Below are 11,620 nucleotides of genomic sequence, written 5' to 3'. Positions count from 1 at the left end.
AAGACGAGGAGGAGGAGGAGGAGGAGGGTGCAGGAGATGGAAGGAGGGGAAAGAAGAGAAGACAAAAGATTCATAAAACTAAAGAAGTTGTGGACGACACCAAACGATGTGAGTACGAGTTCATTTCTTCCTCACCTGGCACCTTCTTTTGTCCTTTTTTCTTTTTTTTTGCACATTCTGTGAGAACAGATGGACGGTAACTCACATCCAGAGACACCGACTGAAGGACGGGTCCTGCTGGTTGTAGATGTCAGGAGCTGTAGGAGTACGCTGGGCTGGTTAACAGATCCTAACAGACATGTAGGTTTGGTAATATATGGTGTGACACCGGGCAGAGAGAAGAACATGACACAGAAAGACATCTGAAGCAGGACAAGACACCACTTTCAACAGACTACATCCACACTATCACTGCTGAAAACTTAAGACAGAGAGAGAAAGAGAGGAAAAAAAATGGTTAGTGATGATTTTATACTTGGAAAGCACTGACATGTCGCCTAAAAATAAAGCTGGGAAAGAATGTGCGACTGTAAGAGAGTGGTGCTGGTGGGGTGGTGGGGTGGACGGGAGGGGAGGAAGCTCAAGCAGGGCCCAAAAAACACATTCTTTAGAGAGGACTCACAGTTTGGACTCCAAAGTTACTCTGACACATCACACGAGGAATGGTGCTGGGCGGGAGAGCGGAGAGGGGAAGGGGGTTCAAGGAGTCGGGCGAGGGAGGAAAAACACATTTACAGAGGTGAGGTGAGGTGTTTTCCTTCGGCCGCTCTGCTGCTGCTCTATCAGGCTGTTTACAAGCTCCCAATAAAGTCCAGATTAAATAAACTCGGGGAAATGAGCTCAGGCCCTCTTTTATAGCGATGATAACTTCTGAGGCAGAACTTGGAGGGTGTGGGGGACATTACAGGCACTTGGAATGTGGGGAGCATTCACATGCAGGAGGGATTAAAGGAAACATAAACAGCACAGCGAGGATATGAAGCAGCTCCGGCGTGTGAAATCACCCCCGACTTGTTTCCTCTTCCTGCAGCTTGTAAAGCTCGCCTCTTCCAAGCCGAAGCCATGGGCAGCCTCCCAGTGGTCCTGCTCCTCTGCTGTTTCCATGGTAACGCTGCCAAAGTCAGCTTGTTTAGTTACGGTCGAGTCGCTGCGTGTTTGTTTTGACCCCGCTGAACACCCCTCCCTCATCTGGTTTCTGTTCCACAGCGCTCACAGCTGGAGTCCAGGCCCAGCAGACCGGTAACCCTCTCCTCCTCCTCCTCCTCCTTCTCCTCATGAGTCACACTTTCTGATCAGGACGAGCGGCTCCTGTCCTCCACGTCTAATAATGTCTTCTGTCCTTGTTTCCAGAGAGCCCTGGGACACGCGCGGGAACCCCGGACAGTAAGGGGACCTCTGAACTCCCTCTTTGACCTTTAGTTCACCTTCAATGTTGAGACAAAGCCATAGGAAGTAGGGGTGCTAAAAGGACATGCATGTCCAAACCCTGCACATCGATAAAGAGTTACATTTAAAAAACGAATAAAAAAGAATTGCATCAGTGCTGCGTATGTTTAAATTCCAATTTGATCCGAGTTTTGAGAAGCTCGCATACAAACCAGCGCTGTTCTTGTCTGTGGCGGATCTAGGGGATTTTTTTTTTCTTAGGTGTGGCACGAGGTTCCAGCTGGGGAGGAAAATTTATTGTCGCAGGAAAAGTTTTCCCTTTGGATCTAAATCAATGCATTCAGGATGTCTGTGCACGACTACAACTACACAAATGACATTAAAAACAACACTTAGCTGACTGCTATTTGCCGGCAACTTGGTGTTTTTCAAGAGGGGTGTGTGGGAATTCTAAATCAGTGAGTTTGGATACATATTAAAGTTCCGTGGATATGTCTTTGACTTTCGTTGTGCGAAATCTGCAAAAATACATTAAATAACCAACGAGTAGGGTGGCAAGATGTTTTTTCCAGTGGCAGCTGCCCCTCTGTGCCACCCCCTAGAACCGCCACTGGTTACTTTCATATGACTTTGTTTTGGCCTCCATTTTGGGAAAAAAAAGTGCCACTATTTTGCTTAGCATCTGTAGTTTGAAACCCCTTCCCGCAGCTTTGTCTTTCTGTGATGTAAAGACTTGTCTCGTGCCTCTGCAGACTGCAGGGAGGAGATGTATCCCTGCACCAGGATGTACTCTGTCCACAGGCCCATGAAGAGATGTCTCGGCAGGCTTTGTCTCTACAGGTAATCTGAGCCGTCTCTGCGGGCGACGCTTTGTTTGGACCCTTCTGTCAGCAGCGTGATTTACTTTCTGCTCCAGCAGTGAAAGGAAAAGCAACACGACAAACGTTATTGCCTCATTCTGCACTAAATGTGATTTATTCAACATGTAATTCAATTTTTTTTTTAAATACAAAGAGTCACACAAAGTTAAATGCATCACATGCAACCTAAACGTTAATCACAAACACCTTTATTAAAAGATCTTTATTTAGAACATAATTCTAGATAACGCAGCTTATAAAGGCCAACTCTAAGCAAACTTGTTTTTCTTTTACTTTTATGTGTTTTTGCTGCAAAAATAATTAGCTGCATGTGGGTGTAATAGATTTATTAAACAAAAAAATGATAAATTTCATCTGTGGGGATGACATTTTATGGACACAATGAACAAAACTAAACGTCATCTGTGCTCCACTGAAAGGTATCGAGCTCAAAGATTTTTTTTTTTTTGAGTCAGAACATCTTGAATTTATTCTGCAATACAATGAGTGAAAAAAAAAATCCCCATTACCAGAAGAAAGTCTTGCTACAAACTGAGCAGCAGGAATCTTAAGAGATCTTCACTTTGGAGATATTAGACAATTTCTTCACACAAACGGCTACCTTAAGATTTGATGTGTCTGATTAAAGCTTCGACGTTCTCAAGCATTATTTCTGATCACGAGCGTTCAGATTTTTCAGGTTTAACTGAGGAATCCTTGTTACCATGACAGTACCGCCCCCGTGTTTAACAGCTTGATTAAGCTCCTGTCCTTCTAATTTAGGTCTTACCTGTTCTGATAGAACTTTTTTAGTTTCTCCTTTCCACTCCACACATAAGCGCAGGTCAAGGTTTTTTCCTGGTGGTACGCTCCTGTATAAAACATTGGATTAAACAGAGCTTACCTTGGAAGTTTCGTCCACCTGTCTGACCGCTGATCGCTGGAGCCCAAATCAAACCTTTATGACCTTCTCCAGTCATCAGGAAACATCTCCTACATTCCCACAACGATGCTCTTCCACAAACGTTTCATTAAGATGAGACTCTAGAAAATCCTTGTCTCAAAATCTTTCATTTGAATTATCTTCTAATTATTCGGATCAAACACATGTGCCATTTATAGATCCGTATTATTCAGTCATAAAACGTAATTGTAAATTTTTCATCTGGGTTCTTGTGTAGATATGGCACCTTTATATTGTTCTACAGGCTACAAGGATTTCTAAGCAAACATGCACATTTACTGCAAGTAACCAGACATGTTTCCCTTCAGTCTGAATCAGTTTATTTCTCTAAAACACACGAGTCAAACTCCATTCCTCGGGGGCCGCTCCCCTGCGTGTTTTAGACGCGTTCTTGCTTTAAAACCTGATTTAAACGGACGACTCGTGGACGTGCTTCAGGAGAAATTGGTGATTTGGTGAGGAGGTGATTAAACTATTTGAATCAGGTGTGTTGGAGCAGGACAGTGGCCCTCAAAGCTTGGAGTTTGACACCCCTGCTCTAAAAGGTGACTCCTGACGTTCTGTTTTTTTATCCCGTGTCTGACGCCAGCCTCCCCCGTATGTACGTGATCAACAACGAGATCTGCGTGAGGACGGTGTGCCAGCAGGACGACTATCTGAGAGGTGAGGCGGCTCTCATCTGAAACAAGCGCTCCGGTTTTACAGAGCAGGACTCTGCCTGGAATAAAAATTTTAAAAAACGTTCCTGTTTTGACAGCTGAAATGTGCCGAGAGCTGTCCGGGTGGCCCAGACGCATCGAAAGGACAACCACGAGGAAACGCTGCCGCAGTCGCCGTGGCAACCTCAAAACGTGGGCAAACAAGGCCTGATGGCGCCCAGGGTGACGGCGTGACCCCAACTGAGTACGGTGCCTTAACGAGGGTCCACCTTCAGCCGCTGTGGGTGAAAAGCCAGCTCCTCCACACCGCGTGCGCCAGATCACACCGACGTTTAAATAATATTCTTTTAACTGTGTGTGAATATTTAGGTCGTGCTCATTTCATGTGTAGTCAGACACAGATCGTGCCTCTCATGGTTTCTGATTTGTTTAATCGTACTGTAGTAATGGGCCTATAGCCGCACTGAGTCATTTCGTAGGAAAAGACCAAAGAAAAAGACTGTGCAGGACTGCAATATGACAATCCAATATACTGTGCACTATTTCAGCCAATAAAATACCACAAAATGTTGTTTTTGAGCAATTCATTTCTGAGTTTTATTTTTATTTTTTATATGCTGCTCTTTTAGGAACAAAAGTTACATTTACTGTCTTCTTTAGATTTGCATATTTATTTCCATTCACCTTTACAGTTTACAGGTAACATCTGAGACAAATGCATATAATATGGACAATAAACGACAAAAACACTCGTACGCTTTTGACGCGTGCGTGCTCCAGGCGACGTCCATTGCCACGCCGCATGCCACTGCACATCAGACACGACACAATGATATCGGCGAAAGACGTTTCGTCGTGATTTTGTACATGATAATAGCACAACAGAAACGATCCTGCAAACGCGTGCTGGCTTGGTTCCCCGTTTCATTTCTCACTAAAAACGAACACCGTTAAACTCGGCACGCCCCCCCGGCTGATTACCTGATCGCCTGCCGCACGAAGAATTAAACGGATAAAGCGCACCTCGGGCTGAGCGCGGCCGGAAACGCACCTATTTATTGAGGAAAGAGGTCGTGACCCACACGACTCGCAGCTGCGCTGGGTGGAAACGACAACACGGGGGGGAAGTCATCCCTCCTTTCCCCTCGAGGCAAAGATGAAAGCACTTGTTGCCTCTTTCTCGTTTTTCTCGTTTCCTAACACCCTCTCGGATCTTGATTTACGACAGGCTCCACTCCCGGTGGAGTCGGTGCCGAGCAGCTGCACGGCCACAAGAGCTGAGCAGGGAGCGCCAAAGAGCCCGACCGCCCTCTAAATCAGCTGCGGCCTGACACCGCGCTTTCAAGTAAAGTCAACTCTGCGGCGAACGCCACGATAATCTCGAACATGAGGCGATCTCCGGATGCAGACTTTATGAATTACTAACTACAAAGACGGACTCGGCTGTCAGTCAGTGCATAAAGTCCGCCCCGCTGCGAGGGGAAGACCCTGGAGAAGCAGCTACAGGACAGGAAGGTGACACCAACACGGACAATATTCAGAAACTACCGACACAATATATACATTTCAAATAAATCTTCTCTGTACATAAGTTCTATTTAATCATATAGTTAATTAGACGCTTAACGTGATTTGCTACCCCCGATAATGCGATTATGTGTACTCTAGGATTAGCATTTAGCAAGAGGCGGGAAACAACACAACCGGGGGGGGGGACGAAGCCGACTGCGCTGCGAGGAACATAAAACCATCGGAGGGTTACCCTGCTCGGCAGGGAGAGATACAGGATTTTTGAAAATGAATTTTCAAAAAAGTGCTTTGTTGAATTTTACAGCGAGAAACAAACAAACAAACAAAAAAGAAACAAAAACCGAAGACGAGCAGGACAAATGTTTCCTCACTGCTGGGATACAGAGTCAAAGTCCCCCCACAGGTCCGAGCCGGATGTGGAGGACGGGTCGGACGGAGCCGCCGAGTTGGAGTTGCCGGACCCCAGGTCGAGCAAACAACCTGATGGTTAGAAGAAGAAATAAAAAGTAGATTTCACAACTGGTGATTGGTTTTTAACCTGTCAGAAACATGCAGAAACTTAAACAGGCCACAAGTGAAAGTCTATATTCTGAGTCTTCTTCCTAAAGACGACTCAGATGCATGAAAACCCACCTGGGCCCGAAGCTTCTGCACCGCAAATGGTCCTAATTTAACGATTTAACGTGCCAAAACATTCGCTGCCACTCGATCAACTCGGCAGCAGTCGGGCCTTGCAGAAGAAAAACCGCACGCCGAATCATCAGCAGTTCTCTTCGACACAAATTCTTTGATAAAGAATCGTTCGTAGGAGTTCTGTCGAATTGTTCAAATGTTTCGAGCACCAAAACCAAAGTTTCACTTGCTTTAATTGTGCGCAGATGTCTGCCGAGCTCTCTTGAGGAGAGAGGCGTCTTTAAATCTTAGCACATGAAAGCAGAAGATAAAGCCTTAAAGTGTAAAATGTGGTCTACAAATCGACAGCGAGGACGAAGCAACGGGCCAGGCGGGATACACGAAACAGAACTTCTTAGATGAAGTTATTTCCTCGATTTTAAAACATATTCAACTTTGTTGCACCTCGTCCGCCTGTGGATCGGCATCACACCGACCTTAAAATGCGGAAAACAAGCTTCGTGTGTCGGTTTTAGGTTTTTCTTTATGAAAGTGAAGCTGCAAGCTGAGGACTGCTGGGCTGCATGTGAGTAAAAGTTACATTTTCACCAACAGATGGACAGAAAAAAAATTGGGTTTTTTTGAGAATAACACTCCTGTTTTACTTTTAGGGTTTCTTACTGATGATATTAGTTTGAAAGAATCCTTTTTACTGATGACTGAAAAGTCATTTTAAAACCATAAAGCCAGAATCTCACCTGGTTGTGACTTTTGGCTTTATGGGCGAATTTTTATTCCAAGTCTCGTTCGCGAGCAATGTGCCGTGCGGTTGCGTTTTTTTGCGAAGCCGGCTGTAGACGTTTACGAGCCGTTTTTGTTCATGCGGCTCGCAGAACTGTCCTCCACGTTTGTTCTGTCGCCCACCTCAGAAAGCTGCCCTCACGGTTCTGATTTAATCTACTTTTGTACACTTTTGAAATGAAGGTCATCAGATCTGCACCAGCTTTTTAAATCCTCATCATTAGTTATCTTCGGTGTGGTTAGACCTGCACATCTGGGGCCTGAAATGTTTTTTGTCACGTGTTGAGCTGAATGGAGAAGAGTTCGAGACGCCTGCAGCAACTCTGCGACGGTTTGGAGAGAAAATGTGTTCAAAATTCAAGCAACAAGACTGTGAGCCTCTGCGACTCCCCTAAGGACTCTGTAAAAACTTTTGAGATATTTGGGAAACTCCCTTGCCAACAATTATTAAAATTAAGATTGTAATACATTCATTTCTGATGGCATAAAAAGGACTGATTATTTCCACGACCTCTGATGTGTTTCAAACTTTGAGGAGAAACGACCCACCGGTGTCGCGTCCTCCCACCAACGGCTGTGTGTTGTGATTGGTCGACCTGGATGAAGGAGGCGGGGCCAGCTTGCCCCCCGGAGGAGGAGGAAGCAGCCCGAGGCCTCCTGAACCTTGAGGACGAGACCTCTCCTTCTTTTTCGATTGCTTGATAAAACCAGAGAAGATTCAAAGTTGAGCCCACATCTTTGATTGAAAACAAAATGGAATTGTGTTTTTTTTTTTTTTTAAAGCATCAAAATGAATAAAAGTACCCCAATATTTAAAGTAATGGTCTGTCCTTCTTTGAAGCCCAGGTCCAGCTTCGGAGTGGAGTCTGGAGCCTGAGCCTGCTTGGAAAATTCATTTTCCTGTTTTACCCACCTGGGACAGACGAGAAAGGAAGACAAAAGACAAAAAAAAAGAGATTAGAGAAAATGAAATAAAACGCCAACAGAAACCACTTCTCCAGGCGCTGCTGAGCTGCTCATACTTGAAATGATCCTGGAGAGCGACGTTGAAGTCAAACGCGTCTCCTCGGTCTCCAAAGCCGATGCCTATGAACGCACTGCGGCCTTCGAGGGAATCAGAGATGACAAACATCGGTTCAAATAAAACAAACAGCACCTCCGTGAACAGAGTTCTTACAGAATTAGGTGATTACCAAACTTGTGTTTTCAAGACTTTTCTGTCAATGTTTTTTTTTTTTTTTTTAAATGGGTCTGAGCGCTGACGTTCAGACGGTCGCCATGGTTACTGTAACTCACAGGATGAAACGTGGAGAACTTCATCAATGCTGAAACACTTCAGCGAGAAAGCAGGAAGTGCTACCTACACTGAGAAACGTTTTTACTTACTCCTAATACGCTGTAATGCATTTACTTTTACCGGTTTCTCATTTATCACAGCGTCTTCGTAGATTTATTTTTCAGCGGGCTCTAAATCAGCCCCTCTGTTCGCTCTTTGGATAAAAGAGCGATTGTGCAACTCTGAAGACTGCCGGCAAGGCCACATCACTTATGCACATTTGTCTACCAAAACACAACAAAAGCAAAGTTCTAATGAGTGCCACGAGCACTCGGAAGGAGCAGAAAAAGGAGGCGAAGACTCATGCAGCAGATGGGTTTAAAGACGAGCGTGTCATGGCAGAAGATAGAGGTACAAACGGAGCTTTAATAGAGCCGATCACATCCCTGCAGAGCAAAGAAAACGCCTCCTCTGAAGCAGGAGCTAAGAAGACCTAAAAAAACGCTATAAGGTCTACAAACAGTGGTTTTAAGGACTGAACTGGCTCCTGGAATGTCTGAAAGAAGTTCATGTTGCAGAAACATCACGAACCGATTTCTATCCAGAAAAGCTGCTAAACCTGACTAAACTGTAAAACTCAAAAACCAGCAGCTACAAGCAGGGATCCCACACGGGAATCATCTCACACGTGATGGAAGTTCTTCTCCTCCATCACAAACACAACCAACATACGTGACAATGGCACAGTGAGTCACAATGAGGAACGTTTCAATGTTGAGTTATCATTCGTTTTTAAATTCTTCGTCTCTTAAGCTTTAAAATGATGCGTAGTTTGTTGAAATGTTGGCGGTATATCACCTGGCAACAAGCTAGTTATGTTTAGGAGAGCGTCAGGTTTGAAAACTCAATTTTTTATCAGGAATTCCAGCCGCACAATCATGGCAAACATTGAATGAAGGGATTTCTGGGCGCTAAGGCAGCTGGCGAAGAAAAATTGTCAATTTCAAAGGAAACTAAGGGTTAGGGCCTTTTCATTTTCCATGAGAAGTCACAAAGTCAGCTCTCGTTCTCGGGGTCTCGTGACGAAAACTGCGTCATTTTGTTCTCGTAGCAGCTTTGTCCACAGCTTCTCAACTCAAGACCCCAGCCCGAACTGTTCCTCTCAGGGGTTTGCTCCAGGTGTCGTGTGATTGGTCAGAAGTTGTTTATGTTGAGAAGCCGGTGAGCGTTAATGGAGCCATTTTGTTTCTGCTGCTCCTCTGAGAAGCAGCAGTTAGAAAATCCAGCCGTCTTTACGGCTGTTCCAGCAAAACTTAGAAACCTGCGAGCTTAAAAAGAGACGCAGGCGGCTCTTCCTGTCTGCGGTGGACGGGAGGAAGTGCGCCTCGGGCCGGGCGGCGTCGGGACACGTTCCCTTCGTTCGATCTTTATTGTCCACTGTCATATTTACAAATACTGTCTCAGTCCGTTTAACGAACACGTCTGGTCGGTGAGGGAATCTAAAATCCGTACGAGGACAGGAGAGCTGAGAAGAAACACGTTTTAACGCCGCAGGAGGAGGGAGGAACTTCCTGGGAGCTCTGATCCGAGCGTCTCGAAGGCGATGAAAGGTGTGCGTGAAAACGAACGTCTCGCAGCCACGTGACCGCGAACCGACTTCCTGACTTCTTATGGAGAATGATGGAGCCTTTATAAAACAGAGGTATTTCTGAAGACAAACCTGTTAGAAAACTTGGATTTAAAGGTAGATTGGGAAGATTAGCTGCTATTTTAGTTACTGGAATCACTAGACAGTGTCTTTATGGACACATTTTTTTACACAAGTCTCAATATTTTCCACTTATACTGCAGCCTCTGGCTCATTCTGACTCATTTTACCACAAATCAGAACTCTGTTCTTGCTTTATATGACCTCCTGTTTGCTCATATAATTAGCCTCTGCGAACACTCAGATGATCAGCTGATCTGATCTGGTAAAAAAAGACGCAATGGAGGATTTTGTTATGCGTAGGTCTTCTAGAAAATGCTGCCCTGTAGTCTTGTCCCAATTTACAGTAGCCCCAGCGTATCATTTGCTAAAATTATGAGCACAGTTCAAATATTTAAAGTGTCACAATAAACAGTTTACTCACCGTTGTCATCCTGGATGCGAAGCACAAAGTAGCGGCTTGAGTCACTGACCGTTTCGACTGCAATGCCGGGGTACTCCTCCACGGGTGCTTGGGCAAACAGCTCCCCTGTACACCGGGTGAGAAGAGGGAATAAAGCCACAATTTCAACTGAGAGACGAGAAGAGACGGATTAGGACTCCAGCACACGTATGAGGTTAAAACGAGCCAAATTAAAGTGTTTAGAAGAAAGAAATAACCCCACTGACGCATCCCTCTTCGGTTCGACATAAAGTGCTTGCCTGAACGCAGACTGGGTAACCTTGGATTAGATGACTAACGCAGAGCAGGTGGCGAAGCAGAAGACTACACAGTGGAGTGATTTATAGCAGTGGGAGTAAACCGCAGCGCTGCCTTGTCTGCTTTTCCTCTCACCGGAGATTTTGTCCTCCAGCTTCACGTAGGCCACTTTGCCCCGGGCCGTCACACGCATGCGCCCCGTCCAGTCGGGCGTGTCCAGCTTCCAATCGGCAGCCCTGGGGAAACACGGGGAAGTGGTCAGCTTGGAGAAAAGTTATCCCACTCAGTCTTTCTGCATATTCTGTAAATGAGCAGCAGCAGCAGCAGCAGGCCCCCCCCACCACCACCACCACCTTAGGCTAAAACATTACATAAACACCCTTACTCACTGTGCATCTCATGAGACTGTCCAATCAGAAGACGCTGGCCAACACAGTATTAAATAATTCACTCATAAGATTTAAGTTTTCTCCTGTAGGTTCATTTTAAAGGTACAGCATCGGCTGCTGAAGTGTCCTTGAGCAGGACCTCTTAGCTTCCTGGATGCTCTTATTGAAACAGGCCAGGCAGGTGAAACAGGAGCAGATGCCAGCCTCGTTTAAAGCCCTCTTTTTTTTTAAGCATTTGGCAGTGCAAATGTTAATGCTCCTCCGTCGTGCCATTTAAGAGCACACCAACAAGGACGTATTCAGGACAAACTGATCCCCGGTCAGTGGGCTGAAACACCGTTTACCTTATATCTGGTTGTTTTGGTGTAATGACCTTGCTAACGCACAGCACAACAGAAGCAACCAGGCAAACTACGAGCGTCCTTAACGTATGTGAGGCTGTGGGAGCAAACGCAGCCTCCTCTTCCTCTTCCTCCTCCTCCTCTTCTTCTTCTTCTCCTTGCGGATGCTGGGACAGAAAGCTAGCCGCCCTCCTCACCTGATAGCCCGGTTGGACGTTCTCGGCGGGATTCGGTAAACGTTGACCTCGGGTTTGACGCACAGGACCGACTCGTACTCGAACTGACCCTCGGTCGCCATCTTGACTTTAATTAAGTACGCCGGTGGCGACGGCTTGTTGTTGTTGTGGTGCGTGTGCGCGTGCGTGTGCCCGTTAACGGCTGCGTAACCGTAACT

At 45.7% G+C, this 11,620-nt stretch overlaps 2 protein-coding genes across 3 annotated transcripts; one reads left to right on the top strand and one right to left on the bottom strand.

Moving 5' to 3' along the window:
- Positions 1 to 4,440, top strand: mfap5 (microfibril associated protein 5). Its single transcript, XM_017415609.2, has 7 exons — positions 1 to 108; positions 1,031 to 1,105; positions 1,207 to 1,239; positions 1,351 to 1,383; positions 2,139 to 2,226; positions 3,800 to 3,873; positions 3,968 to 4,440. Exons 2-7 carry the CDS (start codon positions 1,063 to 1,065, stop codon positions 4,078 to 4,080), a joined length of 384 nt encoding a protein of 127 aa, XP_017271098.1. The 5' UTR covers positions 1 to 108; positions 1,031 to 1,062; the 3' UTR covers positions 4,081 to 4,440.
- LOC108235531 (adaptin ear-binding coat-associated protein 1-like) lies at positions 4,439 to 11,620 on the bottom strand. Of its 2 annotated transcripts, none has more exons than XM_017415607.3 (7): positions 11,424 to 11,620; positions 10,632 to 10,732; positions 10,221 to 10,325; positions 7,835 to 7,916; positions 7,617 to 7,725; positions 7,362 to 7,509; positions 4,439 to 5,879 (listed from the first exon to the last, which is right to left on the bottom strand). In XM_017415607.3, the coding sequence occupies exons 1-7, from the start codon at positions 11,522 to 11,524 to the stop codon at positions 5,767 to 5,769; spliced, it is 759 nt and encodes a 252-aa protein (XP_017271096.1). In that variant the 5' UTR covers positions 11,525 to 11,620; the 3' UTR covers positions 4,439 to 5,766. The 2 variants fall into 2 exon arrangements, with proteins under 2 accessions (XP_017271096.1, XP_017271097.1); XM_017415608.3 differs by lacking the exon at positions 11,424 to 11,620 and adding an exon at positions 10,886 to 11,223.

The sequence above is a fragment of the Kryptolebias marmoratus genome, linkage group LG16 (assembly GCF_001649575.2).
Source record: "Kryptolebias marmoratus isolate JLee-2015 linkage group LG16, ASM164957v2, whole genome shotgun sequence".
NCBI classification, from domain to species: domain Eukaryota; kingdom Metazoa; phylum Chordata; class Actinopteri; order Cyprinodontiformes; family Rivulidae; genus Kryptolebias; species Kryptolebias marmoratus.
Note: the sequence above shows the minus strand (reverse complement) of the source record. Positions and strands in the feature narration are given on the sequence as shown.

What these genes read in the sequence shown, in the direction of transcription:
- mfap5 (XM_017415609.2), top strand. Translation starts at nt 1,063, where the DNA reads ATGGGCAGCCTCCCAGTGGTCCTGCTCCTCTGCTGTTTCCATG. An exon ending in GGCAGGCTTTGTCTCTACAG is followed by an intron (nt 2,227 to 3,799) that starts GTAATCTGAGCC and finishes GTCTGACGCCAG; the next exon opens with CCTCCCCCGTATGTACGTGA. An exon ending in GCAGGACGACTATCTGAGAG is followed by an intron (nt 3,874 to 3,967) that starts GTGAGGCGGCTC and finishes CTGTTTTGACAG; the next exon opens with CTGAAATGTGCCGAGAGCTG.
- LOC108235531 (XM_017415607.3), bottom strand. Translation starts at nt 11,524, where the DNA reads ATGGCGACCGAGGGTCAGTTCGAGTACGAGTCGGTCCTGTGCGTCAAA. An exon ending in GCTGGAGGACAAAATCTCCG is followed by an intron (nt 10,326 to 10,631) that starts GTGAGAGGAAAA and finishes CCCGGTGTACAG; the next exon opens with GGGAGCTGTTTGCCCAAGCA. An exon ending in TCGCATCCAGGATGACAACG is followed by an intron (nt 7,917 to 10,220) that starts GTGAGTAAACTG and finishes ATTCCCTCGAAG; the next exon opens with GCCGCAGTGCGTTCATAGGC.